The following is a 26,887-nucleotide window of genomic DNA, read 5'->3' as shown; positions in this document are numbered from 1 at the left end:
CCTGGAGCTTTAAGGGGTGGGCTCTGCCCACTACGTGCCTTTGTGCGTCATTCTCGTGCGCCCTGAGCCTCGGTCTCCACGTGGGTTCGGTGGATAAACCCGGGCTGGGGATCATGGCGGGGACCGAGACTGGGGACGCCGCAGCAGGAGCCGAGGCCCCTCAGCCTCAGAAGCGCTACTATCGGCAGCGGGCTCACTCCAACCCCATGGCGGACCATACGCTGCGCTAGTGAGTGAGCAGGGCTGGGGCGAGCGGAGGAGGGAGAGGAGGGCAGAATTCTCAGAGTAGCCGGGAAAAGCGATTGTGCTGCGACGGTTGGAGGGTTTAGGGTAGGCTCGGGAGGATCAGCTGGGTGACGTCAGTTTGCGGAGGGTGGGTCGGGGAGATTGGGCAGAGGGCGGAATTGGCGGGTTGGGAGGGGGCGTGGCGTTCTGGCCTAAGGCTGGGTAAGGTTGCACGTCTGGGAAGAGAAAGAAATTGTTACTGAGACGAGAGTAATGGAGGCCGAATGTCGTTTCCATCTTTCAGTTTCATCTGTGGGATTTAAAAAAAGACAAACTTGGGGGGAGGGATTAATTGGGAGATTAGGATTGACATATACACTACTATATATATAAAGTAGGTAACTAATAAGAACCTGCTGTGTAGCACAGGGAACTCTACTCAATACTCTGTAATGACCTATATGGGGAAAGAATCTAAAAAAGAGTGGATATATGTATATGTATAACTGATTCACTTTGCTGTACAGCAGAAACTTACACAACATTGTAAATCAACTATACTCCAATAAAAGTTAATTTTAAAAGAAGACAAACTTATATACAATCCTGCCCACACCTTACTCCGTCCTCTTCCCGCAGAGAACTTCAACAAAGCAAAGTCCCTATGCCTTAGGAAGCCAGTCTCTGGGACAAGGGGAACTTGAGCCCCAGAAAGGAGAGCTGCCCAGCCAGAGTCACATCAACCCTGGAAGTGGAGACAGGCAGATCAGCAATAATGGGCCTCTTGATAGGCCTATGATTCACACTGGAAGGTTAAGGGTGGTTTCCATTGTGCTTCCTAGAGGCCAAAGGGCCCGCTCTTACACCCTCCTCTCATCCATCTCCCACCCTCACCCATCCACCCACACACACAGTACTGCTTCTGCAATGGTATGACCAACCTTCTCATGTTTCTCACGTCTTCTCTCCAATAGCCCTGTGAAGCCAGAGGACATGGATTGGTCTGAGCTATACCCAGAGTTCTTTGCTCCACTGACTCAAAATCAGAGCCACGATGACCCAAAGGATAAGAAAGAAAAGAGAGCTGAAGCCCAAGTGGAGTTTGCAGACATAGGCTGTGGCTATGGCGGCCTGTTAGGTAACACTCTGGCCCTTTCTCTGGGGGCAAGGAGAGGCAATGCCTAGATTCTGCCAACTCAGCAGGTTTGGGGCGGGGGCATAGTTGGCCTTTCCCCTTCGGACCAGACATTGGTGCTGTGACATCAGTGTGGAGAGCCTCCACTTTCCCTCCACTCTGGGTCTGTGGCCTTTGCCCTGGAGAAGGGAGGGGGCTGCCTCAAAGCCTCTTAGAAATTGGGTTGTCTGGCCCTGCCCCTGGCCCCAGTCCCTACGTGAGCCATTTCACCTGCCAGGTGCCGGGTCAGTGAGCTGGTCAGCACAAGCGTCAGAGATTAGTCGCTGTGGCCAGTGATCCTGAACTGTCTTTCTCAGGGATTCCACCACCACCCCTCCCCCTCCCCCTTCCTCACCAGAACTCATTCCTTCTCTAGGCTCATATTTTCGAATTTCTCTTGTGTTGTCTGTATTGTCCCAGCCATACGTGCTGGACTGACTTCTCTGTTTTTAGATCTTCCATAGAAATAACAGTATGACAGAGAGGAAGCGCATGGTACTTGGTGGTGAAAACCATGGTTCAAGTTCTGATTCTACCTCTTCTTAGCTCTGTGATTTCAGGTGTTTCCAACCCTCAGTCTTCTCATCTTTGCAATTTACCACAGAATGTAATGAGGATTAAATGAGACATGTGTGAAAACACTGTAAAGACTTTAAAGCACATGCAAAGATACATGTATTCCCAGGCCCTCCCACTTCCAGTCCTGGTGACTTTTTTTGGGTCTCCCCCAGCCCACTCCTCCAGCACAGAGCCATCCATACAGGTAGCTCTCTTGCCACACTTGTCATTATTGATTTTGGTAATTGCAGATTGAGGCTTCCTTTCCTGTGTTGACTTCTTTGAATACCCTGCAAGTATGAGGTTGATGATTCCATTCCTATTTCTGTGACCAGTGGAACTGTCACCGCTGTTCCCAGACACGCTGATCCTGGGTCTGGAGATCCGGGTGAAAGTCTCAGATTATGTGCAAGACCGGATTCGGGCCCTACGAGCGGCTCCTGGAGGTGGTTTCCAGAACATCGCCTGTCTCCGTAGCAATGCCATGAAACACCTTCCTAACTTCTTCCGCAAGGGCCAGGTGGGGAGGGGCACCCATGGGTTAGGCTGGTAAGCAGGTGGGGCATGGAGGCCAGGCTCTCACAACCCTGTTGGTGCACGTCTGTCTCACAGCTGACAAAGATGTTCTTCCTCTTCCCTGACCCACATTTCAAGCGGACAAAGCACAAGTGGCGAATCATCAGTCCCACGCTACTGGCAGAATACGCCTACGTGCTGAGAGTTGGGGTGAGTCGAGAGTGGGAGGGAGGATGGGGTCAGGGACCTAATAAGGGACCTTCCACTAAGAATTCAGTGGGGGTGCATTTAGGACTCACCACCACCCCCATGATCCTGCTGCTCAGTTGCATGCAGCCCCCTATCTAGGGTGACTTTGCCTGTGCAGGGGCTGGTATATACCATAACTGATGTGCTGGAGCTACATGACTGGATGTGCACCCATTTTGAAGGGCACCCCCTGTTTGAGCGCGTGCCTCTGGAGGAGCTGGTAAGTAGGGGGCCTAAGGGAAATTGCAAAGATTTCTGGAAAGGTCCTTTCCAGAGTGGTTCTGTATTCTTTGAATCTAGCTTGATGCCAGGAGGATGGGATGGGTGTCTGGGGACCAGGGCAAGGACTTATTGAACCCTTCCTTCTCCCAGAGTGAAGATCCCATTGTGGGACATCTGGGCACCTCGACCGAGGAGGGAAAGAAAGTTCTACGCAACGGAGGAAAGAATTTCCCAGCCATCTTCCGAAGAATACAGGATCCCACCCTCTAGGCAGTGACCCCCCCATCCTACCCTTCCTGATCACTGACTTTGCCTTAGTTGGACCCCATCTTCCAGGGACTGGAAAGAAGACTGGGCCCTTGGACCTTCCCAGCTGAGCCTGCTAGGGCTGAGCGGCAACAGTCTCTCAAAGAAGTTGAGGAACTGCCCAGGGCAGAACCCTGGAGTTCATGACCACCCCTGACTCCTCTCACTTTCTTACCCTTCCAGTGGCAGCAGAAAGCAAAAGCAGCTGACTGGGAAGGTCAAAAGACCTTGGGCCAGAAGGGATCTTTGGAAGGGAGTGGAGTCTTGCTCTCCCTTAGCAGTCCCTTCTGGGATTTCTCCTTCTCAGCTGGAGTGAAGAACGCAATTCTCCACTGTCCATCTAAACTGCCTTCTAAGCTCAAATCACCTGCCCACTCGTGTTTACTTTGCAGTTCAGGGGGTAACGTGTATGTGTGCACATCCCATGCTGCTGTTTCTCAGGAAAGGCTAGAGTGTGTATCACTCCTGTCCTCTCCCTGCCTAAGACTTGACCTGGGGAATCTGTGTTCCGTTTATTGTTGCTGTCTCTGGAGATCCTGGGAGGGTGTGGTGGTGGAGACCCTCTCCTTCATGTTGACCTTTACTTTGATCCCAGAACTTCAGAGCTGACTTGCTGACACAGAGCCTGCCAGGGCCGGGGGCGCGGGAGTGAGGAGCAGAGGTGAACTGGGGAGGATTCTGAGGCCAAAAGTGGAAAGGGGCTGCTGACTAGAAAGCCCCACAAAGGGGACTGAGTCATCTGGAGATTCAGAGCACTCGCTTAGCCCTTGCTCTGTCCAGGAGCCCAGATAAATCTCTCAACTTTTCTAATTTGCAAAAAGTTCCTTCATTTCTGCTCCTCAAGCCCCAAATTACCATGGCAGGAAGGACAGGGCTTGTGGACAGAAGAGACCAACCCCCCTTCCCAAGGAATAAAGATGAAGGCTCCTGGAACCATCTTAACCCATTAACCCACCTGCTATCTGCCCAGTGTCAGGTACAGGGGGAGGGGGAGATGTAGTAATGCAGGAAAATTGTGCTCACATGCCAAAAAGGTGCATCCCGATGAGCCTGGAATCTGAGGACAGCTACAGCTGTGCCTCTTCCCTGCTTCCCTTCCCGGAGGCTGGAGGATGGGGAATTCCTGAGGATGGGCCCCAGTGGGCCTAGCTCCCTGAGGAAGTGATGGGAATACCAGGGACCCAGCCTGTATCTTGGTCACCTAAGCCTCACCAGATAGCCTTTCCGAGGAAGAGATCTTTAGGCTGCTGGACTAGGGCACCAGCCCAGAAGGAGAAGCCTCCCCTCCCAAGAGGGTCATTGCAACATGAGGACCAAGGGAGCCTCTGTGGCAGCTCCGGCCCCGCCTACTGTTCCTGGGTGCTAATCCCCAGCACAGACCACTCAGGAGAGGGGATTGGCTGAGGAGCTTGAAGAGGGGGCGTCGCCACTATCGCGCCCAAGAGTTAAATAGGGGCTGGGGCAAGACGCTCCGGAGAAGCACGCTTTCGCGGGTTCCCGAGCCAGACCATGACCCAGACCCTCAAGCTCGCTTCCAGAGTGTTCCACCGCGTCCGCTGCCCTCCTGAGCTGGGCTCCTCACTGGGCTCCAGAGGCTCGGACTCAGCGCCCCGGGGCTTGGCGGACATCCCAGGCCCCTCCACGCCCGGCTTCCTTGCTGAACTTTTCTGCAAGGGGGGACTGTCACGGCTACACGAGCTTCAGGTAGAGGGCACCGTTCTCGGGACTGAAAGCTGGGGAGGTTGGCTTTAACAACACCCTTAGTGCAGAACGTAGGAGGGAGGGCCAGTGAGAACAGATGCCCATGAGTTACGGAAAAGACAAGTTGGGACTGGGGTCGGTTGTTCGCCAGGGGCGGAATCTGTCCCAACACCCAGCAGAGGAGTGCGTTCAGAAAGCGCCTTCTCGCTGTGCAGAATTCTGGAGACTCGGTAGATCCAGGACAAGTGCGCGGGAGGCACGTTTGGCTTAAAGTTAGTGCGCTCCTGTACATTCAGTGGAAGCTCGTCCTGAGATGGACAGTCCACGTGAGGAACCTTTAGGGGTTTCTCCGCCCAGGTGACCAAAGAGAGATCCAGAATGTCAGCTTTGCACCAAGTCCCCTCTCCCCGCCCGCCCCCCCACCCAGCCCCCCGTTTTGCCAATCACACTCAAACTTCCTAGGGATGGGAAGTGAAGGAAAGAGGAGGAGGGGTTTGCAGCATCAGAGCCTTACACTGCTTGGGAGCAGAAGCTCCCTCTTTCACACCCCAAACAACGCCCTTGGCGTTGGCACGAGCCGAGGTGGCAGTTGCCGGTCCGGGTCTCCAGTGTCCGCTGCTCCTGTTCTCCCAGGTGCAGGGCGCCGCGCGTTTTGGGCCGGTGTGGTTGGCTAGCTTCGGGACGGTGCGCACTGTGTACGTGGCGACCCCTACACTCGTCGAGCAGCTGCTACGACAGGAGGGACCCCGGCCCGAACGCTGCAGCTTCTCACCCTGGGCGGAGCACCGTCGCCGCCGCCAGCGGGCTTGCGGACTGCTCACCGCGTGAGTCCTCTGGCCCCAAAGCCCCGACGCCCAGCTGCGTTCCTCTTTTGTGGCCGGTCTGGAGGCAGTCTGGGGATGTGGAGGGAGGTCGGTCGTTTCCCCCAACCTTCTGGCAAATCGAGGTTTCCACCCCTGTCTGTTTCGCCCAAGCTCAGGTAGAGCCCGGCTCTCGCTTCGCTTTCCGCTCTTTTTTTTTGAAGCCAGAATCCTGGGAACTCACGGAAGGGGCTGAGGCACCAGGATCTAGATGTAAAGTAAGGTTCTGTGACTCAGCTTACCCAGGAACCCAGGCCCCTCCGGGGCAGGAAATGAGTAACGAGGAGGGGGGGAGGAGGGGGGATGGAAAGCGGGTGCAGGCAGGGGCAGGTTTCTGTACCCCCAAGGGAACAGACGCAGTCCCCCTCCTGGCCGCCCCAGCCCAACACGCTCCTTCTCAAGCGCAACCAGCCCCGTCGGGCCGCCTCTACACACCACCGTCTGCCCTGATGCGCCCCTTCTCCGCACCCCCGCAGGGAAGGCGAAGAATGGCAGAGGCTCCGCAGCCTCCTGGCCCCGCTCCTCCTCCGGCCTCAGGCGGCCGCCCGCTATGCCGGGACCCTGCACGACGTGGTCGGTGACCTTGTGCGGCGACTGCGGCGCCAGCGGGGACTGGGCGCTGGGCCGCCCGCCCTGGTTCGAGACGTGGCAGGAGAGTTTTACAAGTTTGGACTAGAAGGTGAGTCCCTAGACAGGGGCAAGTGTAGGAGACACCTGGTCCGGGTCTCCCGGTGCCCTGACAGCGCCCCCTCCCGGCCAGGCATAGCTGCGGTGCTGCTGGGTTCCCGCCTCGGCTGCCTGGAGGCCGAAGTGCCGCCGGACACAGAGACCTTCATCCGCGCGGTGAGCTCGGTGTTTGTGTCCACACTGTTGACCATGGCGATGCCCAGTTGGCTGCACCGCCTCGTGCCCGGACCCTGGGGCCGCCTCTGCCGAGACTGGGACCAGATGTTTGCATTTGGTAAGGCACGGAAATAAGTAGGAGTGGGGGAGCATAGAGCTGTTCAGCGGTAGTGAGGCGTCCCTGTCCCCTGTGCCCGCAGCCCAGCAGCACGTGGAGCGGCGAGAGGCCGAGGAAGCCATGAGGAGCCAGGGAAAGTCTGAGGGGGACACGGGATTTGGGGCGCACCTGACCTACTTCCTGTTCCGAGAAGAGTTGCCTGCCCCGTCCATCCTAGGGAATGTGACGGAGCTGCTGCTGGCCGGAGTGGACACGGTGAGGTCCTCCCTCCATGTTGGGAGTCCCACTTCCGCAGCTTAACCTCCTCAATCTCGGGCCATTTTCCTGCTACAGGGGATCCATTATGGTCCTCCAGACCAGCTTGGCTTAGCACCTCCTGGGTTCCAGACTGCCTCAGATTCTGCCCCCTAGGCTGGATCCCCACTCTCAACCCCTCTGACTCTCTCACCTGTCCCCTCAGGTGTCCAACACGCTCTCCTGGGCTCTGTATGAACTCTCTCGGCACCCCGAAGTCCAGACGGCACTCCGTTCTGAGATCACAGCTGCCTTGGGCCCCAGCTCCAGTGCCCACCCCTCAGCCACTGCTCTGTCGCAGCTGCCCCTGCTGAAGGCTGTGATCAAGGAAGTGCTAAGGTGAGGGGGCAGAAGAGGAGAGCTAGAGAAGATGCTGGGGAAGCGCTGGGGAAGCAGCTAGCGGATGGGAGCAGGGAGAGAGATCAGAGGAAAATGGTACTTTACGCCTGGCCAAGAATGGGTTTGGAAGTTGGGGGGATGCATGAGAGGGAGGCTACAGCCCCCAGCTTCATCTTGTTGTCTCCCTTTTGTGCCCTGCAATCCAGACTGTACCCTGTGGTACCTGGAAATTCCCGTGTCCCAGACAAAGACATTTGTGTGGGTGAATATATTATCCCCAAAAATGTGAGTAGAGCCTATGGGCCCCTTTTGCTGAGCCATCCCTCACTACCTTGGGACTGTTCCTGTTCTCAAATACTCCCAATAGGCCCTTCAAACCCTCTCCTTGGCCTCAATGCCTCTCTAGGATATAATGGGGCCGTAGAGAAAAGTAGCCCCAGAAAACTTCCACATCACAACCAACCCGAGCCTGCCTTAGTCCCAGTCCATAGATCCTGTTCTCTACTTCCCTCCTGGCGTTCCTGGGCCCAAATTGACAAGTTTGTGTTCCTTCCTCACCAGACGCTGGTCACTCTGTGTCACTATGCCACTTCAAGGGACCCCGCCCAGTTCCCAGAGCCAAATTCTTTTCGTCCAGCTCGCTGGCTAGGGGAAGGTCCAGCCTCCCACCCATTTGCGTCTCTCCCCTTTGGCTTTGGCAAGCGCAGCTGCATGGGGAGACGCCTGGCAGAGCTTGAGCTGCAAATGGCTTTGGCCCAGGTGAGTGATCTAGATCTTCTACCTTCCCCAGACTGGAGCTCTAAAGCCATGAGCTCTTCTCCTGATAGGCATAGGAAAATATATAAGACTTGGGAGACCTAATCCTCTGAAATATGTCAATCCCATCATAGGCCTGGAGGGTGAGCGAGGGTATTTGGACTATCTTTTTCCCTACCATAATCTCTTAGCATCACTAACTAAGACATCCCCTGCCCGCCACAGGTGCCATTCCAACACTGACCACCCTAACACTAAAAATGCCCATTACCAATCAAGCCCACCATTGTAGACCCCTCCCATACTGATAGCCTTCCTCCTCCCTTTCCAGATCTTGATCCACTTTGAGGTGCAGCCTGAGCCAGGTGCTGCCCCAGTCAGACCCATGACCCGGACTGTCCTGGTACCTGAGAGAAGCATCAACCTACAGTTTGTGGACAGATAGTCCTGTGGAAGCACACTGCCATCATCACCGTTTCTCTCATCATAGGGGTTTATCAGGCACAAGACCAAGATATGTGTATTCCCCTGTGGCCTATCTGACCAAACTGGTTAGAAAGACCATAGCAAAGTGCTTGAAGCAGCCCTGATCGAGGTATGAAATATGCACTTGGCCTGACCCAGCAAGCCCTGAGAAAACCATGGTTCATTTGCCTGCTTAGCCCTTCTGGTCAAATCATATGCATCCTTCAAGGGCCAACTCTGATTTTAACTAATAATGCTGGGTGGCCTGAGGAAGAATTCGACCACTGGCCTTTTGGGGCTTCACAGTATTCACTCTTGCTGCTGGCTAAGCACTTATCATGGCATGAGCTAAGTAATTGTGCATCTGGTCTGCACCTGGTTGATCCTCTCTCCTTGCACGTGAGCTCTTTGAGAGGATGGATGAGGGCTTATTCTGTCTTTATACACCCTGCCAGGGCCTATCCCTGACTGGTTGACACCATATCGATTCTCAGATTGTATTTGGGGAATGTGGCAGAAGGGATAAGCAGCTTGCCAGGCTCTGTCTACCCTGCTCCTTCCTCATCTTGCCCCTAGGAAGGTGAGTCTATCCTCACCTGGTGTATGATTTTTAAAAAATTCTCCTTGGCTCTCTGGTCACTATTAGGTTTGGCTTGTCCCACCACTTAGGTCACAGGCAGAGATATCTTTGGACCTGTCCCTGCCCAAGCCTTCGTTTTATATATTGAAGTTTTTAAATATTCAGTTTTTAAATTAAAAAACAATTTGAATGTTCCATCCTTGGCTTTTGACTGACTTATTTTCCACTCTCACTTCCTATAAGACCTGGAGGCCAGACCATCACACAAATCCTCCACTTTGGTTTCTTAGGTCCTGGGAGTGACCCCATAACAGTGGGAGGTCTAGACGCCTGGGAGAATGGCTTGCATCACAAACCCAGACACATTTCTTTTCTTTCTTTTTTTTTTTTTTGCGGTACGCGGGCCTCTCACTGTTGGGGCCTCTCCCGTTGCGGAGCACAGGCTCCGGACGCGCAGGCTCAGCGGCCATGGCTCACGGGCCCAGCTGCTCCACGGCATGTGGGATCTTCCCGGACCGGGGCACGAACCCGTGTCCCCTGCATCGGCAGGCGGACTCTCAACCACTGCGCCACCAGGGAAGCCCTCTTTTTTTTTTTTTTAAATTAATGAAGATACTTTTAATAATTACGGCCATCACAGATTGAGGCAGTGATTTAAATTACAGAACTGTGGTCTAAGTAATTTAGCAATTTTCTTTAATTTTTTATTTTCTTACCTTAATCTTAAAGACTAACCACAGAAACTTACTATTCACTTGTCATTCTACATTTAATTATCTCCAAAATATAGAGAAGATCATTGAGGACAAGATTTTATAAAAATTTGGGGGACTATCACAGGTACATAAAAAGAACTAATTATTAAATTATTCTTTGTGTTTGGTCAGTTTTGCCAGACACATTTCTATCTGTAGTGGGAACAGCCAAGTCTGGCTCCTTGTAAGAGATTAAGGGGATGGTGGTGAAAAGTAGCTTCAAGGGCTAGGCTGTTAAAAGGGTGGATAGGGACTTGCTGAGACGGCCAGAGATGGCTGACTCTTTGGTAGAAGAGTGCTTTTGGAACCTTGAGTGCCAGGACCAAAGGACACCCTAGCATGGACACTCTGTCCTCTCTGGAGAAGTTGCTCCAAGGCAATTTCCTTCAGAGAAAGACAGGGATACAGACAGAGAAGTGAAGTCAGACATACAGGATGAAAGCCAAGTGTGGAGGTGGCCAGGAGCTCTAGGGCACCAAGGCAGGAGAAGAGGGGTGGGCAGCGGAGCCTCTGTTTCCCTGAGTCAGCATTCTCTGGCCCCCGCCAGAGGCTGGGCTCCGTTCTCCCCTTGTGATGTATATAGATTAACTCATCTTCCATCCAAATACATCTCTCAGCACATTCCCTGCAGCTCCTTCTGTAGCCTAGCTTACTCTCCCCGTGTCAGGACTTGTTCCCCTTCCTCCTGCTCCCCTCCATTCCAATTAGCAGATGGAGACAGAGATTTCACTTCACACTTCCCCCTCCTCTCACCACCTCAGCCCCTGCCCTAGACATGGCTCCCTGACTGCAGAAACTCCGTCAGCCACTGGCCTTCTGGGAGGTATCTATTTATGTAAGACCTACAGAGGGGCAGGGTATACCCAAGGCCCTGTGCAGAGACCAAGGTTTGTGTGCACTTACTGCCCCTCCTCTCAGCTCCTTCTCTACTGGGTTCTCAGTCTCCACCCCCATTCCCTACCACTAAGCTCAACTTGAACCTAAGTGCCCTGATTTTTAGCAGTTTTGAGCTTGGAGGGGAAGTAACGCCCAGCTTCCTCTCAGACCCTTTTCCCTGGAATCATTGGGGAAGATTTTGCACACCCACACTCCTCATGGGAAAATAGGATGGCTCACTTGAGGAGGGCAGCAGTTCTTATGACCCCTCTCCTGGACAAGAATCTCTTAAAGGTGGAAAAAGGAAAGGAGAGAGGACCCTACAGATCTCTGTTCCCAACTTCCATACCAAGACCTCCAATGGTCCTGAAGGGGAAGGGGACATACCGTCTCACCGGGCCTCGTTTTAGGACGCAGGGCGGAAACAGAGGCGGTGTGTTTGTGTGTAAGTGTGCCTATGCTCTTGGGCATGTCTGAGCCTCCATGTGCGGCCATTGTTGGGGGACAGCCCAGGCTTGGCACAAGCCTCAACTGTGTCATAGCTACCTAAGCCCTGTCTGCTAGGATAAGAACTAAGAGTCACTTGGACTTACTATCTCCCTTTTGGTCTCGACCAGCTATTCTGTGAAAGGCAAATCAGTGAAGTCTGGCCCTTCCGTCTCCCCAGGTGGGGAATGTGGAAGGTTATCTCTCTGGGAAACGATTTCCCACTGGAAAAATGGGAGGCTCAGCCTCAATCCTCTCTCCAAGTTGATCCCCTCCAAGGTTGGAGGTGCTGCACTTCAACACTTCCAGGTAACTCAAACCCAAGGACAGCTTTGGTTCCTATATTCCCAGGTGAGTCTGGGTGCCAGCACCGTGGACAGCGACCAAGACCCCTTTTGGAGAGGGATGGAGAAGACCACTTCCTGGGCAAGGATATGTGACCTTTAATAGAGAAGCACTGTCCCCAAAACATCTCCAGGGAGAAGGCAGAGCAGAGTCTTCCCTGAGAGAAGGACCAATAATAGGAAAGGCCTCTGAATCTGACTTAAGCAATGTTATGAAGAAATTATTTTAATTGCTGATGAATAGTTCACGTAAAAGACAACATCATTCATATAATACACAGCCCCAAGGCCTCAAGAGAAAGGGACCAGGCTTTAGGCTGACAATTAACCAGCCCTTCCCCAACCTTTTCTCTATAAACAACAGCCCTCTATGCTGCTGCTTCCAAGCACAAGATCTTCCAGTTCATATCACTAGCTGGGGCACAGCAGGATCAGACCTGTGACCCTGAATTGCCATAGCAGTAGCTTAAACTGGGGTTGGAGACTCATAACTCTGGGAAATTCTGTCTGTCTCACTCCAAACGAGCCCAAATTCACTGCATACCACTTCTCTGGGTGAGCACACTACCTGGTAGGGATTAATAGAACCCACAGGATCCCCAGAACTAGAAGGATTGCTCCAGCCTTCCCCATTCCCCAGTGTCTAGGGGGGCTGGAGGAGCTCTCATTCTTGCAAATAACCACTATCCTTCACATGTGCAGTGTCTATTTCCCCTCATATTTTCCATATCTATTATAACATTTAACACAAATTTCCAAGGCTCTGTGCAACTCCAGATGAAAAACATTTTGGAATTTGTTAACCAGCTATTATTTGAAATAAATGGACCATCAACTAGTCTAGAGATCTTTTTATGCCATCACTGATTTTCTTTGCAATGGCATTCAACCTATCCCTCATTTATCCTCAGTCCAACCCTATTGAGGTAGACAGGAAAACCACGGTGGAGAGATTTTTTTCTAAATCACACAACACGCAGGTGTCAGGTCCACCCCTTAGATACTTCTGAGCACTGCCACCTAGCAGCCAATGTGAATTATTCACCACCAAGTGGGAGTTACACCTCCAACTCAGAATCCACTGCTGCATTTGGGATTTGCAGCCTCTGCAGAGAAGACTGCCCACACCTCCCAACCCTCCAGAAAAGCCCCAGATGAGAAAGGAGTCTCCACGTGCATATAAATGATTCTTTATGCCCTCCCCCCATGCAATGGGGGGTGGAGCAGGGGGAAGTACCCCCACCCTCATGCAGGGAATGGGAGGTCAATGTATACTAGTCTTATTGCCAGCTGCCCTGTGGCCATGGGGTGGGGATTGGGGGGGGCGGTCTACAGCCCCTTTCTTCTCGCATTGGACCCCCTTCACCAAGTCACCATAGTGGAGCTGGGGGGCTGGAGGCCCTAGGAGCTGAGGTAAGGACGGTTCTCTAGGGAAGAAAAGATGCTCTCCCCACCTGCCCACTGGCTGCCGCAAGATGAGTGTGGGGAGTTGTCAGTGGGGGCTGGAATGTCATCCAGGCACCTCTACCCAGTGGGCAGTAGAGGCCAGACAATGTCTCCAGCTTGAGGCTGCCCACAGAGATCCTCAGTGGTGGGGCAGTGTGCCCCAAACACCTTGTCCAGGTGGTACCTCCAGCAGCCATGACAGCTCATCTCTGGCTGATGCATTGATTCAAGATCCCCACTCCTGGAGTTTAGTTCAGACTGTGGTGACCCTCATGACAACCTCACGGCCAGAATGGGAACTGGAACGGGGATCTGGTGGCCGCAGCTGTCCAAGTAGATGCAGGATTGTGTAACCACAGCGCTGAGGCAAGAGCGTCCGCATGCGCTGGGCGGCCAGGGGGCGGTTGGTGGCCCCAGTGGGGGGGCCCGTCCGTGAGGTCCTGGGGCCCGGCTTCCCTGCCGTCCCTCCCCCTGCATCTCCTCCTATGTCCTTGGTCTTGTCGTAATTCAGGACCTTCCACTGCTGGTTTACTGCCTGCCAGCGCTTGAAGATACGGTAGACAGAGGAGCCTTCATGGACGATGAGGCCTGAGCAAGAGGATAAGAAATCCAGGGTCAACTGCTGCCCAGACCTAGGCCAGAGGTACTTAAGCAAGCATGTCTTCAGGGGGAGGAGACAGGGTTTGCAAAGGGCCTGGAGAAGCAGGGAAGGGAGATAGCCCTAAAGGCCCCCAATGGTAGAAAAATGTGGCCATGAAACTGAGAGAATGGGCAGGGAAAATTAAGTGTGTGAGTTGGAGGAAGATGCTGAGCAGGTGAGAGAGAGGTATCCTCACCTATGCAGACGACATCCATGAAGCCGTACATGCCGTAGCAGATCTGAAAGAGCAGATCTTGCCGTTGCCACTTGGCTGAAGGGCTGAGTGAGGACCAGATGAGCCAGGAGATGCTGGCGACAAGGAAGAGTGAGCCCAGAACTATGGCTGCAATCTGGACTTTCTCAATGACCGTCAGGGAGATGGCCTGCCACTGTGTGGGAGAAAAGGCTCCAAAAAGTCACAGAAAGAGACAGAGGGCCAGATTAGGGTGGCCCTGAATAGAAGGATGCACCAGGAGCCTTCCTGAAACCCTTCAGGCAGGATTAACAATCTGCTTCTCTGTGCCTTGATCACATCTAGAATGTGGCAACTCTCACATTGTTTGAGACCATTTTCTGTCTTATTTTAGAAAGGCATGATCAGGCAGGTGCTCTGAAGCCAGAGCATCTAGGTTCGAATTCCAAATCCTTACTCCGTTACTTACGGGCTGAGTAACATAACTATTAGGATTATTATGAAGGTTAAAAGAGTTAATGCACACCAAGAACTTGACACATAGAAAACTCTACATGTTTGCTACCAGCAGTAGCAGCAGCAGTACCATCGTTTCCTCTTTCGTTATCCCAGGGCCTGGGACACAGGTGGCGCCCAATAAATGTCTTTGTGAGTAAATGAAGGAAGGGAGGATTTACAGACAGACACGAAATTATGGCAATGGTAGGAAGGGTGACTTTGAAAGCAAGAGTAAATGGATAAATAGGCTCCCTGGAGGGTCCCTGATTCTAATTGCTGAAAGGCCCTTGCCCCAGTCTCAGAGTTCTCCCCTTGCACCTCACCTGCAAGGGATTCTTGGTGCTGATCGCCAGGACCTGGTACTTGAAGTAGCAGAGCTCACAGCTCCAGGAGCCCCGCTCGCTGATCCAGCGGATGAGGCAGGGCTGGTGAGTGCAGCGCACGGAGCCGTCGCAGCGGCAGGGGCTCAGGAGCTCCCCCTGGAGGAAGAGTGAGGAGGGTTCCTGTCAGCTATCGCCACCCGACCCCAGTCCTCTCCACTACAGGAGAGGAAAACCTCCTCTCCAGGTCAGTCAGTCTCCCACCTTAAAAAAAAAAAAAAAAAAAAAAATCAGGCTTTTCACCCAAGACAGGGCAAGAAGCTAAGGCTGCAGCCTAAAAGAAAAAAATTAGAGCTCAAGGTAAACTTCCCTGGCCCAATAGAAGAGACATGGAACGGGACTGGGGTGGGGGGGGGAGGGTTGGCCGGTGAATACTGGGTCTTCCCTGTTTCCAGAGTTTGAGGAGGGTGCTCTTTAAGGGTTCCCAAATGGAAGGCTACCACTTAGGATCTGGAGAGACAGGAGGGAAGGGTCAGAGCTTCTGAGCCATGCCTTCCTAACCCACTCTCCATCACTGTAAAGTATTTTACAGATGTGGTGCAGACTGGGATAGGTTACAGCCCTCAGTTTCCACGTATCAAAAAGGGGGAAATCCTAAGGGTGTGAGTGGAGGGTGTTCCCCTTTAATCAAAGAGTAATTTCTCACGACATAGAGACCCCCCCCCATACTATCCCGGGACAACTTTGTCCATAACATTTAAACAGAGGATATTCTTTGGAATGAGAAGGAAAGTTGTGGAATGGGAAGTGAAGAAAAGTGCCCCACGTAGAGAACTATTGAGGAAGGCAAAGGCACCGGCTGGGCCCCTCCCTTCAAGAAGCATTCTCCTCTCTGCCCACCTCCCAGAGGATAGGCCCTCTCAGCCTACAGAGACCCTGGGGTGAGAGAAGTGGGCGAGAAAGGGTGTCTCAGTTAAGGGGAGAGATTTTGAGCCCTCCCAGGAGAAAGCCCCACCCCTTCCTGGGGACCCCTGATCCCCCTCCACGCCAAATCTGCGCTCCCGGAGTCTCCAGTCAAGCCCCCCAACCTCACTCCATTTCCACCCCGGGCGCTGGGTCCCGCCCAGCTTCCTCAGGCCCCGCCCCCTGTTCCCGGTCTCCCCGGGCGCCCCAGGTGCGCGCCCCATCCCTCCCCGCCCCGCCGGATGCCCGGGCCTTACCTGCTCCGGGCCCTGGAAGCAGATTCGGCACTGGGGGGTTCGGAGCCCGCTGTCCAGGCTGCTGCTGAGCGACAGGGCGTCCAGCGCGCCCGGGGGCGGCGGCGGCGGCGCGGGCGGCGGCGGGGGTCCGGCCCGCGGCTCCTTGTCGCCGGCCAGGCCCCGGGCCCTCGGCTGGGACCCGTAATACTCCTCTTCGTCTCCGTCGCCGTCCCGGGTCGAGCAGCCGGCGAAGGGCGCCCAGCCGCAGCCGCCTCCCCCGCCCCCCCGGGGCTGCGGCTCGGCCCGGGGCCGCCCCCCGCCCGTCAGCACCAGCAGCTTCAGCTCGTTCAGGAACATGCGGAGCCGAGACTTGAGCATCGTCCGGGCGCCGGGGGGCGGGGGGCGGCGTGCAAGGGGGACTCTCGGGCGGCTGGGGGAAGGGAGAGGACAAGGCCGGGAAGGGGGCGCGCGCTGGAGAGCCGAGCCCGGCCGGGGTCTTCGGGGCCTGCGAGAGCCGTTCACTGCTGCCACAGCCGGGTTTGCGGGGCTTGCGGAGCCGAGAGGGCTGGCCGCCCGGGGGCGGCGGGGCGGGCAGCCATGGCCGGGGCAGTGGGCGGGGAGGGGGGCTCAGGGTGTCGCGCCCCGCGGGTCCGGGTCCGGGGCGGGCCGGGCTCCCGCGGTTACGCGCCGTGGTCCTCCTGCGGCGGGGCCGCCCCCCATCGCCGTCCTCCTGGCCCCAGCCCCGCTCCGGCTCGCGGCTCCGGCTCGGCCCGTGCGCTCGGTGGTGGCAAATGGCGGCTCCTTCCGGCGGCGGCGGCGGCGGAGACCCCCCCGGAGCGGCGGACGGGCGGGGCGGGAGCCGGGGAGCCGGTGAGGGATGGAGGGAGGGGCGGGGCGGGGAAGGGGAGTGGAGGAGAAGTGGCCGCGGCTGCGCATCCCCGCCCTGCCCGGCACGAGCAGGTGTCCCCAGAGGCGGGGGCGAGTGTGCGAGCCCGGGGGAGGGTGGAGGGAGGGGAGTGGCCAAGGAAAGGGGGTGTGCGCACGGGTAGAATAGGTGTGTGAATGGGTGTGTGTGTGTTGGGGGGGTGAGCGGGTGAGGATGGAAGGTGAGTGGTCAAAGACGCAGGTGCACCAGGGAGGGAGAGGCCTGTGCAAAATGGGAGTGTGCAAAGCAAGCAAGCTATGCAACTGTCAGAGGTGAGTGAGCAAGAGATGAACTCAAGCAATAAACACTTTTACACAAAAGACTGAAAAGTGTGCACGGTGTGTGACGAAAAGAGATGAGTAAGGGATCGAATTGGATTGTAAGAGAAACAGAAGTGTGTAATTGTAATGTGTGAGGGAGGTGAGTGAGCAAGGGAGACTGGAGTGCTAAAGGGATGAGTGTCTTTCCTGGTATTCTCCTGACCCACCACCACTGCAACTGAAGTGAACAATACGTAACACACACACACATGCTTAGCTCTTTGCTTTTATGGGGGTCTTGACCCTGAGAACCAGTTGTACCCCGTCATCACATTATTTCTGCCTTACACTTACATCCTCCCTCTCCTCTCCTTTTCAGTGCTTAGAGAAAAGGAATTCCACGGGAGCTCACTGGGTCAAACACAATGGAAAAAACTAATTAGTAAAAGGGTAATTAACAGGAGAAGGGAGGGTATGTAATCAGGGACAGACTGTCAAACTAAGGATCCTCAATAGAAAGTGATTAAGGAGAGTAATGCTCTTATGAAGCATTCAAATATTTTGGATGGTGGATGAATGAATCAGAAAAAGGGGCTGGAACCCAAGTCATCATAGAAGATGGGTTCTATTTTAAAAACAGTGAGTGGAGGGTGAGGCTAAAGTGGACCCTGCTGGTGTAGGATGGAAGTTTGACACACTCAGAGACACTTAGCCTTCCAGAAGGTTTACAAACCAACCAATCCTAGCAAAATAGCCAATGAAACATACTCCTCACAAGCGCCATAGCCAGTTAGGACCTTGAGATTTTTCTTACTAGTGTCCCAGTTGCCTTTGCCAGCAAGGGCCCAAAACTACAACCAGCAGAATGCAAAGAGGGGGAATCTGTACTGACATGTCTTCCATTTTGCCCTGGAGCATGGTTTATATTAACCTCAAGCCTGAACTCTCACATCCTCAGGCGGATGGTTAAGGAGAATAGAAGTTAGGGCACAAGGAGAGCAAAAGAGTAATAGAATGGTTTCAGATTTTAGACAGTTTATCATAAATGAGACACTGATTCCTTCCTTCCCTTATTCCCATTCCCCCAAAGGGTTGGGAGATAAAGAAGTTGGAGCCAGTAAGACAAGGGAAGTCAGAGAAACTTGCCTGTTGTCTACCTAGATGTCTGTGAACAGAGGCTATTTGGGACAAGTCTGTTCTGAGGAGGGGCAAGGGCTAAGAAAGCTTGCAATAGGGGAAAAAAGGGAAACACAACGACCCCATATAAGGAGTCACAAGGTGTTGCAGAAGGGCACAGTCATTTTCATGCAGCGTGGTGGTAACTTCCTTGCACATGCTCACTCCTGTATCTATCCATCTATATGTGCTGTATATAGTATCATACACATATATATACACATACACACATATGTCATAGCATCTTACTGCAGAAAAGAACCTTAAAGGTCAAGTATTCCTGTTTCCAGCTCATCAATAACTTCTCTGCCAGAAGGTATTTGGTCTCTGCCTTAACACTCCCAGGAAGAGGTGAAAGTTGGGAAGAGGTAACGGCATTACCTTGCCACTCTTCCTGTTGGATTACTGTATTAATCTTCCTTCCATCAAGCCTTTAATCCTAGTTTTGCCCTCATATGGGTACTGTCTACTCCCTATTTTATATGACCACATATAAAATATGTGGCTGTATCTTTACAGATAGCCTTATCACTAGTTTAAAGGACACACAAAAAAACCTCACATAAATACAGGAAGCAAGCACTCAGTGAAAATTTGTTGAATGAGTGAAACAAAGACACAAATGAGAATATGTTTTTCCGATAGCGGTGGAGCAGAAAGACGACAGCACCACCTCCCGTCCCCCGACCCACCTCCCCGCAAGGAGAGAGAGTGAGAGACGGGTAGTGAGACTGGAGATGCACTCAGGCTCGGCTTCCAGCCCAGTGTTGGGAATCCTGGGTGGCCCAGGTTGCCATGGCATCGAGTTGGACTCCACCCTCTCTCTTCTCCCGCCCCACCTCCGAGCCAGAGTTACGGCAGCCAGTCACGTGCCCTGCTGCGTAACCACACCTCTGCTTCTCCAAGCAATGTCAAGCGGTCACGTGGGATAGCAACAGATCACGTGGTTGCCATCGCCCCTCCGCCCCTTTCCCCTCCCCGCTCCCGGCTGCCCCTCTGCGCCTGAGTAGTATGGTCACGTGCTCCGAACGTCCGGCGTTCGCCCCGCCCCCTCGATTTCCGCGCGCCTCTTTGGCAGCTGGTCACATGGTGAGGGTGGGGGTAAAGGGGGCCGCTCTATCCTGCGGCCTGTGTCTATGGTCGGGCCCGTAGCGTCCAGCTGCCCCGGACCGAGCTCGAGTGTATGGCGCCGCAGGAACCGGCTCCGGGGCCCCGATAACGGGCCGCCCCCGCAGCTCCAGACACGGGGTGAGGTAAGTGTAGCCCTTTCCAGGAATGGAGACCATACTCGCCCTCCACGGCTTCCTACGCGGGTTGGTTATGGAAGGGTCGCTCGAGGGCGGGAAGTGGGGCAGGGTGTGATATGTTCCTTTGTGGCCGTAGGAAGGTGCAATTTCAGGGACTGGGTGTAGGGTCTTCGATGTAGGGAGTGTGTCGTGTGGCAGTTCCCTTGTGCGGGGTTCGATCGCCCCAAAGGAAAATGCATTTTTTTATTCTAGGAGCTCACGCGGCTGGAGGGGTGGGGTTAGGGTCACTGTGTTACCTGGGAGTCGGCATCATGGAACTTTGGGAAAGGGACGGGATGCTGTTGGTGCTGCCTTTGTGATGTCTTTTGTGGGAGTCACTTTGTTGCTGCAGGCTCATACCATCCGAACTGTGGAAGGAATTTCGGTGGTAGGAGTCTCTGTGATTGTAGGGTCTCCTCTGGTCTGAGAATGGCTACCCCTCGATATGAGCCAGTGGCTGAGATTGGTGTTGGTGCCTATGGGACGGTGTATAAGGCCCGTGATCCCCACAGTGGCCACTTTGTGGCCCTCAAGAGCGTAAGAGTCCCCAATGGAGGAGGTGCTGGAGGGGGCCTGCCCATCAGCACAGTCCGTGAGGTGGCTTTACTGCGGCGGCTGGAGGCTTTTGAGCATCCCAATGTTGTGCGGTGAGAAGATGGAGGGTTGGGAGTGGGTAGTAAAAGGGAAAAGGCAACCTAACCTATAGGTGTGGAGTGGTGGTCAGGAGAGAAGTGGGGACCCTGAGGGAATAGAGGAGGCCATGTTGGGTCAAAGATGATTGCTCAGTGAGTTACCATTTGTTCCGGACAGGCTGATGGACGTCTGTGCCACAGCCCGAACTGACCGGGAGACCAAAGTGACCCTGGTGTTTGAGCATGTGGACCAAGACCTAAGGACATATCTGGACAAGGCACCCCCGCCAGGCTTGCCAGTGGAGACCATCAAGGTGAGTAAGGTGGGCAGACACTGAGAGGTAGATTGGGACCCTTGTAGTAGCATCTGTTGTGATTTCAGGTGTGGTGCCTAGTTCAGTTTCTCTGTACCTCCGCCTTCCAAACCAGGATCTGATGCGTCAGTTTCTAAGAGGCCTAGATTTCCTTCATGCCAACTGCATCGTTCATCGAGACCTGAAGCCAGAGAACATTCTGGTGACAAGTGGTGGGACGGTCAAGCTGGCCGACTTTGGCCTGGCCAGAATCTACAGCTACCAGATGGCACTTACACCTGTGGTCAGTAGAATGATGGTAGCCAGAATGGGTTCTGGCTGGGGGAGGAGAGTGATTGCCCATAGCAGTTGAGAAGGCATTTGTTTTTCACATCCTTGATTTTAGTGAAGCAGTTGTGCTTCAGGGTAATTCGTAGGGCCCTCATCCACTCTTCTTATTCCCGTTAGGTTGTTACACTCTGGTACCGTGCTCCAGAAGTTCTTTTGCAGTCTACATATGCAACACCTGTGGACATGTGGAGTGTTGGCTGTATCTTTGCAGAGATGTTTCGTCGAAAGTATGGGCCCCAAGTATCCTGAACATCTTGAATTTCCCAAATCTCATATTCATAAACCACATCCATACCCTGCCCAGTCTTCCACTTGAATTCTACTGGCCACCTTGTCCGTAACCAGCAGCTCTGAAATGTCATGGAATTAGGAATTTCGTAGCCCTTTCTTCTTCTTACCCTGTGTTTTGGGCTACTAAGCAGTAGTCGTTCTACTACCATATCTTTGAAAATGACTGCTACCTAAATGAATGTCTCTTTTCACCTTAGGCCTCTCTTCTGTGGAAACTCTGAAGCTGACCAGTTAGGCAAAATCTTTGAGTAAGTGACCTGCAGAGGGGAAGAGTTTTCCATTCTGAGTCCTCCTCTTTCTGCTGAGCCCTGAATGGCAACTGGCTCTGCCCCTGGAGATGGGGGCTGGAGAAGGGCCCTCCTGACCAGAATTCTCCTGTTCCCCATAGCCTGATCGGACTGCCCCCAGAGGATGACTGGCCCCGAGATGTGTCTCTACCCCGAGGAGCCTTTTCCCCCAGAGGGCCCCGCCCTGTGCAGTCGGTGGTACCTGAGATGGAAGAGTCTGGAGCACAGCTGCTGCTGGTACTGGGCTTGGGCGTGGGCATGGGGTGAGATTGGGGTGGAAAATGGAGCAGGATAAAAGGGACCCAAACACATGGTGGTTACTGAGACTTGTTGGTGGATGGGCTAGTTTTTATTGCTGCTTTGAATGGCTGTCCACAAAGAGGGATATAGAAAGTAGCCCATCCCGGATATTGTTGGGGGTGAGCAGAAGTCTTTTTTCATGGTTTTCTGACCTTTGCCTCCCTTCTCAGGAGATGCTGACTTTTAACCCACACAAGCGAATCTCTGCCTTCCGAGCCCTGCAGCACTCTTATCTACATAAGGCAGAAGGTAACCCAGAGTGAGCCATGGAATGGTTGCAACAGAACCAAGAGAAGAGAAGGCAACATTTCCCTTCCTTTGAACATTTGAGTGGAGAGACCCCCACTAAGAAGGTGATCTCTGCCTTCATCTCTGAGGCTATGGAGACGACTCCAGCTTTTTATAGAGAATATTTTGCTGCCTTAATGACATTCCCCTCCCACCCCTCCTTTTGAGGCTTATCCTCTTGCCCCCTCTGTGTCCTTACACCAAGGGGTATGTCCCTTGTTCTTCCCCTTCCCTATACCTTGATATTGGGATCCTTTTTTATACAGGAAAAACAACAAAACAAAGAAATCTGGTCTTTTTTTTTTTTTTTTTTTTTTTTAATGTTTCTTTCTCTGGTTGGCTTTGCCGTTTGGGGATTTGAAAAAACCATCTGGAAGATGGAACTTCCCTGCACATTCTCCTTAGCTCACAGGGCCTACATAGTCAGTGGAGCCCCTCAGCTAACTAAAGAGAAGAAAAGGCACTTACGTTGCTTCTTTGATTATGGAGTTTAAATGGTTTTTATTTTTATATTCACTGAACTTCCCCAAACCGAGTCCTGCTTATTACAAGAGTGCTTGGTTTTCTCTCTGGATCTGTCCCTGATTTACCCTTGGAGCAAAGATGTGTTGAGATGGTCTAGTATGTGGAAGGGAGAAGAGGGGAAACAGCCAGGAATGACTCCAACCCCCATCCCATTTCATGCACTGCCAGGAGCTTCCCATATCCACTTAGGGAGAAGAGGAAGGAAGGTTTTCTTTTATTCCTTATAATCTTGCTCCCAACAAAACATGTCAAGGCATAAAGCCTAGCTATTCAATCATCTTTAGGGAGCATGGCAAAGGGCCTTTCCTTTTTCTCAAACAAAAAGGGCTATAGACCCCAGGTTTTCCCTAAGGGAGGAAGAAAAAGCTTAGGGAAAGCAGACAGCAGGAGAGAAGTCAGAAGGGTCCAAAGTCTCATAGAAAGGCACTGGGGTTGGCTCGAGGATCCTTCTGATTCCGAAATCTCATTGCTAGCCAAACACCAAGGATCTGTAGAAGCAAAGGGAAAGAGATAAGCACCAATTCTGAATCTCTGGGGCTAAGACTTAGAGATGTAGAGAAAGGACATAAGGGAACTAGAGAATGTTACCTCTGTAAAGCTAAAGAAGAGTCCAACACCCCCCAGGATTTTCAGGGCTTCATCTGAATGCTTAAGAAACTTTTGTCCACACATCTGGCACGTGGGGCTCCGGCTCTTGCAGATCTGAGGATAAAACACACGTATGTGTGTTCAGAGGATGTTCAGAATTGCTACAGTGCTCTATCGTAATATCTATGGTGAATGACCCTAGAAATTATCTTCCAGTTCCTGATCAGTACCCTACAGACTGGAATCTCACTTGGCTAATTCTCTAGTCTCTGTATCCACCCCGCCACTCCTACCAGCACACAGCCCCAATACAAGTGAGCTACTAGAGAGAGGCAATCACATTCAAACTCACATCTGCCAGTTTGGGCATTGGCCTTACCCAGTGTCTGTCCATTCCCGCCCCGGCACCCTGCACCCTTTCCCACACCAACTCACTGCAGTGCAGAAAGCATAATCTTGTTGGTCCAGGGTTGTGAGGTTGAACAAGCCACAGCAATCAAAACTTCTTTCCAGTTCATCCCGGGTCTTGTTGCTCATGACCCACCAAGAAGCATTGATGACATCTGTCTGGAGGGTATAGGCAGAAGGAAATTATTTGCTGCTAACCTTAAGAATCCCTACATCCTGATCCCAGTTCAAGTGCCTCCGTTTCCCTGTTTGAGTGAAGGGAGTTAACATCCTTCAGAAGCAAGGGTGCAGACACAATGATAACTATCCACTTCCTCTGGATCATCCTCATGGACAATAAGCCAGACATCCCAGAGGAAGCAAATGGCTCAAGATTCTGGAAGTAGTGGACCTAAGAATGACCTTTGGGGCCAGGCTGAGAGTAAGGAGTTAGTTAAAGATTAGAGGGGGAAAAAAATCAAGTACTTGAAAGGGCCCCCTCTTACCTGTTTGCTTAGGTTAATAGCCAGACATGAGCAAGAGACTCCAAACTGGAAGACGAAGACCAAACCAAGGATGATCATGTACTGAGAGGAAGAGTTATGGAAAAAAAAAAAAAGTCCTAGATTCTTTTATGTTCCACCTATAATAACTATCTGATCTAGTCATAGAACTTATAAAATTATGTCAGTTGAAAACAATAAAATCATCAGCTTCTGTTTCATAGAGTATGGTGTAAGGGAGGGCAAGGAGACATATCCTCAAGATCCCTGAGGTCTCCTACCCTTGTCACTAACTTCCTAGCTGACTCGGCCCTCCCAAGAGCCCCAGTGCCCCCATCACTTCAGGTCAGGATACAAAGAACAGCAGTACTTGGTGGTGGTTGACAGCACCCACCAGTCCAGCCACTGCGATGAGAAGAAGGAAGACTCCCACAGCAATGACTCCTCCGATGATGTGGATGCTGGACACCAGACCCAGGCCCTTAGCCCAAGCAGCCACTCCAATGAGCAACAAGCCTACCAGCTATGGGAAACAGAGCAGGATACATCTCAAAGAATTCTAGTGTGCACCACAGCCAAAGGCCATGGCGGGGGGCGGGGGCGGGGCCCGGGGGTTGGACAAAAAAGGAGAACTGAGTTTTGTGTGAATGAGGGAGAGGAGGTGCTACTATCAGGACCGGGAGCATCCCTGGGCGTTCCTCCCTTCAGAGGTCAGAACGGCTGGGATAGAGGTGGGAGGTGGCAGGGATAGTAGAGTCTATGAATATAAAATGGAACATTTAGCTTCATCCATCACTTCTATTTGGGAGAAACTTAAGTTCACAAGAGGGAGGGCTGGGCCTTTATGCCCACAGCCTTCAGTTCATTACCCTCACCCCCAGACAAACCCTCTGATCACCGGAAGTCTCCCCTCATCCCACGGAAGTCCCCAGGAATTCCCTCTTCGCCGGAAGTTCCCGGGAATCTTCCCGGAATCCCCAGTACACCCCTCTCCCCATGGGAAGTACCCTAGAGATTCTCCCTGCTCGCTTTTCCGCCCTGAAGCTTCCCCCACCTCCAAAACCTCACCATGTAGACTACGTTGAGCGCGCACAGCGCATTCTTGGAGCAGGCAAAGCCTCCGCAAACCATCTCCCCGGCTTTGGGGACCCAAGTGGTCCCAAGGACTTGGGGGGAGGGTCGTGGGTACCGTCTTCTTGGACCCCGACAGCTTCTGTCTCTTTAAATCGAGTCCAGCCAAACCCAATCCTCTGCGCCTGCACCGTCCCACCCCTGCCTTTGCATTGGCGAAACTCGGGGCTAATCCAGAACGTCGATGGCCTGAATGCCAATCAATCTGCACTGCGTCACTGAACCGCCTGCCGGCCCCTCCTTTAGGTTCTTTATTGGATGAAACTTAAAACTGGGGGCAGGGCTTCCAGAGATTCTCAAAGTGACCAGAGCCTAAACTTCAAAACCCCGGACTGAAAACAGAGCTTTCTGTGGTGGCAGCTGGAAGAGGTCTTATCCAAGGGAGGAGGCTCTAGAGAAACTCCGGTGAAGAGAGAGAAGATGCCGGTGAAGAGAGAGAAGGTGCCGCTTCGCGGGCCGGGTTAAAGGGCTCCTCCCCTCAAGGGAGTGCGCTCCCGCCCCTTTCCCCTTCTCCTGCAGTGACCTCATGATGACGCCGTCGTTCGCTGCTATTGCGTCACACGCTGGAACACCCAGAGAAGCAAAATATTGAGCTATTTACCCCGGCTACAGAGGCCCCGGGTTGGGCACAGCGACACCTAGCAAATACATATTTGCAAGTGCGTCCACTGGTACACATAGTCTGTTCCATATCCCCTCCTAACGGGGTGTGAACATGCTAGAAATTCAATATGAAAAATAGCAGCCTCGGACCGGCGCATTCCTGTATGTGACAAAGCCACAGGTACAGACATGAGTGTGCTGGAGTCTTCAGAGTACATGCCTGATCCTGGGCGCGTAAAAAAAAAAAAAAAAAAAGACAAAGGGAGGGGTCTGGAATATGCATAAATATGAGGGGAAGGAGGAGTCTTCACATGTTCACTAGGCGCGGCCATAGTGGTTGATCAATATTTTTTTATTATTAAATAAGTGCTTTGACACACGGCCTTCTTCGTGGGGATGGGAAAGGGCATAGTTCCTCTTTCCCCCAAGAGAAAGAGGCAGTCATAGTAGGAACACAAATGAAAAACCTCCCTTCAAACCCACAGAATGATTTACATTTGTACGTACTTAGATTCTATGACTGCGTAAGTGGCATCATCTTACCGCTAGAGTCAGACTGCATGGGTTCCAACTTTGCCACTTACTAGCTGTGTAACCTTGGCCAGTTACTTAAGCTTTGGCCTGTGCCTGTTTCCTCATCTGTAAAATGGGGATAAATAACAATACACCTGGAATAAAGACACAGACCTACTAGAGAATGGACTTGAGGATATGGGGAGGGGGAAGGGTAAGCTGTGACAAAGTGAAAGAGCGGCATGGACATATATACACTACCAAACGTAAGGTAGATAGCTAGTGGGAAGCAGCCGCATAGCACAGGGAGATCAGCTCGGTGCTTTGTGACCGCCTGGAGGGGTGGGATAGGGAGGGTGGGAGGGAGACGCAAAAGGGAGGGGATATGGGAACATATGTATATGTATAACTGATTAAATTTGTAAAAAAAAAAATCTAAGAAAAAATAAAGTAAAATTAAATTAAATTAAATTAAAAAAAAATAACAATACACCTACCTCTTGGGTTGTTGTGAAAATTGAATGAGTTAATATATGTATATAGAATGCTTAGAGCAGTACCTGGCACATAGTAAACACTCATTGT

The 26,887-nt window shown here is 52.7% G+C and overlaps 5 protein-coding genes across 7 annotated transcripts; 3 read left to right on the top strand and 2 right to left on the bottom strand.

The window, feature by feature from the left end:
* Positions 1-7: 7 nt before the first annotated feature.
* METTL1 (methyltransferase 1, tRNA methylguanosine) lies at positions 8-3,613 on the top strand. The gene is made up of 6 exons (XM_082634557.1): positions 8-229; positions 1,200-1,363; positions 2,293-2,477; positions 2,570-2,683; positions 2,841-2,942; positions 3,095-3,613. The coding sequence occupies exons 1-6, from the start codon at positions 114-116 to the stop codon at positions 3,212-3,214; spliced, it is 801 nt and encodes a 266-aa protein (XP_082490683.1). The 5' UTR covers positions 8-113; the 3' UTR covers positions 3,215-3,613.
* Positions 3,614-4,611: 998 nt separating this feature from the next.
* Positions 4,612-8,820, top strand: CYP27B1 (cytochrome P450 family 27 subfamily B member 1). Its single transcript, XM_082634550.1, has 9 exons — positions 4,612-4,954; positions 5,585-5,775; positions 6,288-6,490; positions 6,572-6,772; positions 6,855-7,027; positions 7,233-7,405; positions 7,612-7,690; positions 7,967-8,164; positions 8,493-8,820. The coding sequence occupies exons 1-9, from the start codon at positions 4,760-4,762 to the stop codon at positions 8,604-8,606; spliced, it is 1,527 nt and encodes a 508-aa protein (XP_082490676.1). The 5' UTR covers positions 4,612-4,759; the 3' UTR covers positions 8,607-8,820.
* A 4,023-nt stretch (positions 8,821-12,843) lies between these two features.
* MARCHF9 (membrane associated ring-CH-type finger 9) lies at positions 12,844-16,440 on the bottom strand. The gene is made up of 4 exons (XM_082635657.1): positions 15,985-16,440; positions 14,768-14,923; positions 13,950-14,142; positions 12,844-13,701 (listed from the first exon to the last, which is right to left on the bottom strand). The coding sequence occupies exons 1-4, from the start codon at positions 16,339-16,341 to the stop codon at positions 13,367-13,369; spliced, it is 1,041 nt and encodes a 346-aa protein (XP_082491783.1). The 5' UTR covers positions 16,342-16,440; the 3' UTR covers positions 12,844-13,366.
* A 3,011-nt stretch (positions 16,441-19,451) lies between these two features.
* On the top strand, positions 19,452-22,340 carry CDK4 (cyclin dependent kinase 4). 2 transcript variants are annotated; one of them, XM_082635082.1, is made up of 8 exons: positions 19,452-19,577; positions 20,021-20,257; positions 20,421-20,556; positions 20,672-20,839; positions 21,004-21,113; positions 21,375-21,425; positions 21,566-21,701; positions 21,935-22,340. In XM_082635082.1, exons 2-8 carry the CDS (start codon positions 20,040-20,042, stop codon positions 22,025-22,027), a joined length of 912 nt encoding a protein of 303 aa, XP_082491208.1. In that variant the 5' UTR covers positions 19,452-19,577; positions 20,021-20,039; the 3' UTR covers positions 22,028-22,340. The 2 variants fall into 2 exon arrangements, with proteins under 2 accessions (XP_082491208.1, XP_082491209.1); XM_082635083.1 differs by lacking the exon at positions 20,021-20,257 and having other exon boundaries at positions 19,487-19,577.
* A 38-nt stretch (positions 22,341-22,378) lies between these two features.
* On the bottom strand, positions 22,379-25,365 carry TSPAN31 (tetraspanin 31). Of its 2 annotated transcripts, XM_082635084.1 has the most exons (6): positions 25,124-25,365; positions 24,411-24,578; positions 24,059-24,139; positions 23,601-23,732; positions 23,166-23,279; positions 22,379-23,065 (listed from the first exon to the last, which is right to left on the bottom strand). In XM_082635084.1, the coding sequence occupies exons 1-6, from the start codon at positions 25,184-25,186 to the stop codon at positions 22,991-22,993; spliced, it is 633 nt and encodes a 210-aa protein (XP_082491210.1). In that variant the 5' UTR covers positions 25,187-25,365; the 3' UTR covers positions 22,379-22,990. The 2 variants fall into 2 exon arrangements, with proteins under 2 accessions (XP_082491210.1, XP_082491211.1); XM_082635085.1 differs by lacking the exons at positions 24,059-24,139; positions 24,411-24,578 and having other exon boundaries at positions 22,380-23,065; positions 25,124-25,363.
* Positions 25,366-26,887: the final 1,522 nt, after the last annotated feature.

Source organism: Mesoplodon mirus (assembly GCF_964341445.2).
Source record: "Mesoplodon mirus genome assembly, chromosome: 11".
Classification (NCBI taxonomy): Eukaryota; Metazoa; Chordata; class Mammalia; order Artiodactyla; family Ziphiidae; genus Mesoplodon; species Mesoplodon mirus.
Note: the sequence above shows the minus strand (reverse complement) of the source record. Positions and strands in the feature narration are given on the sequence as shown.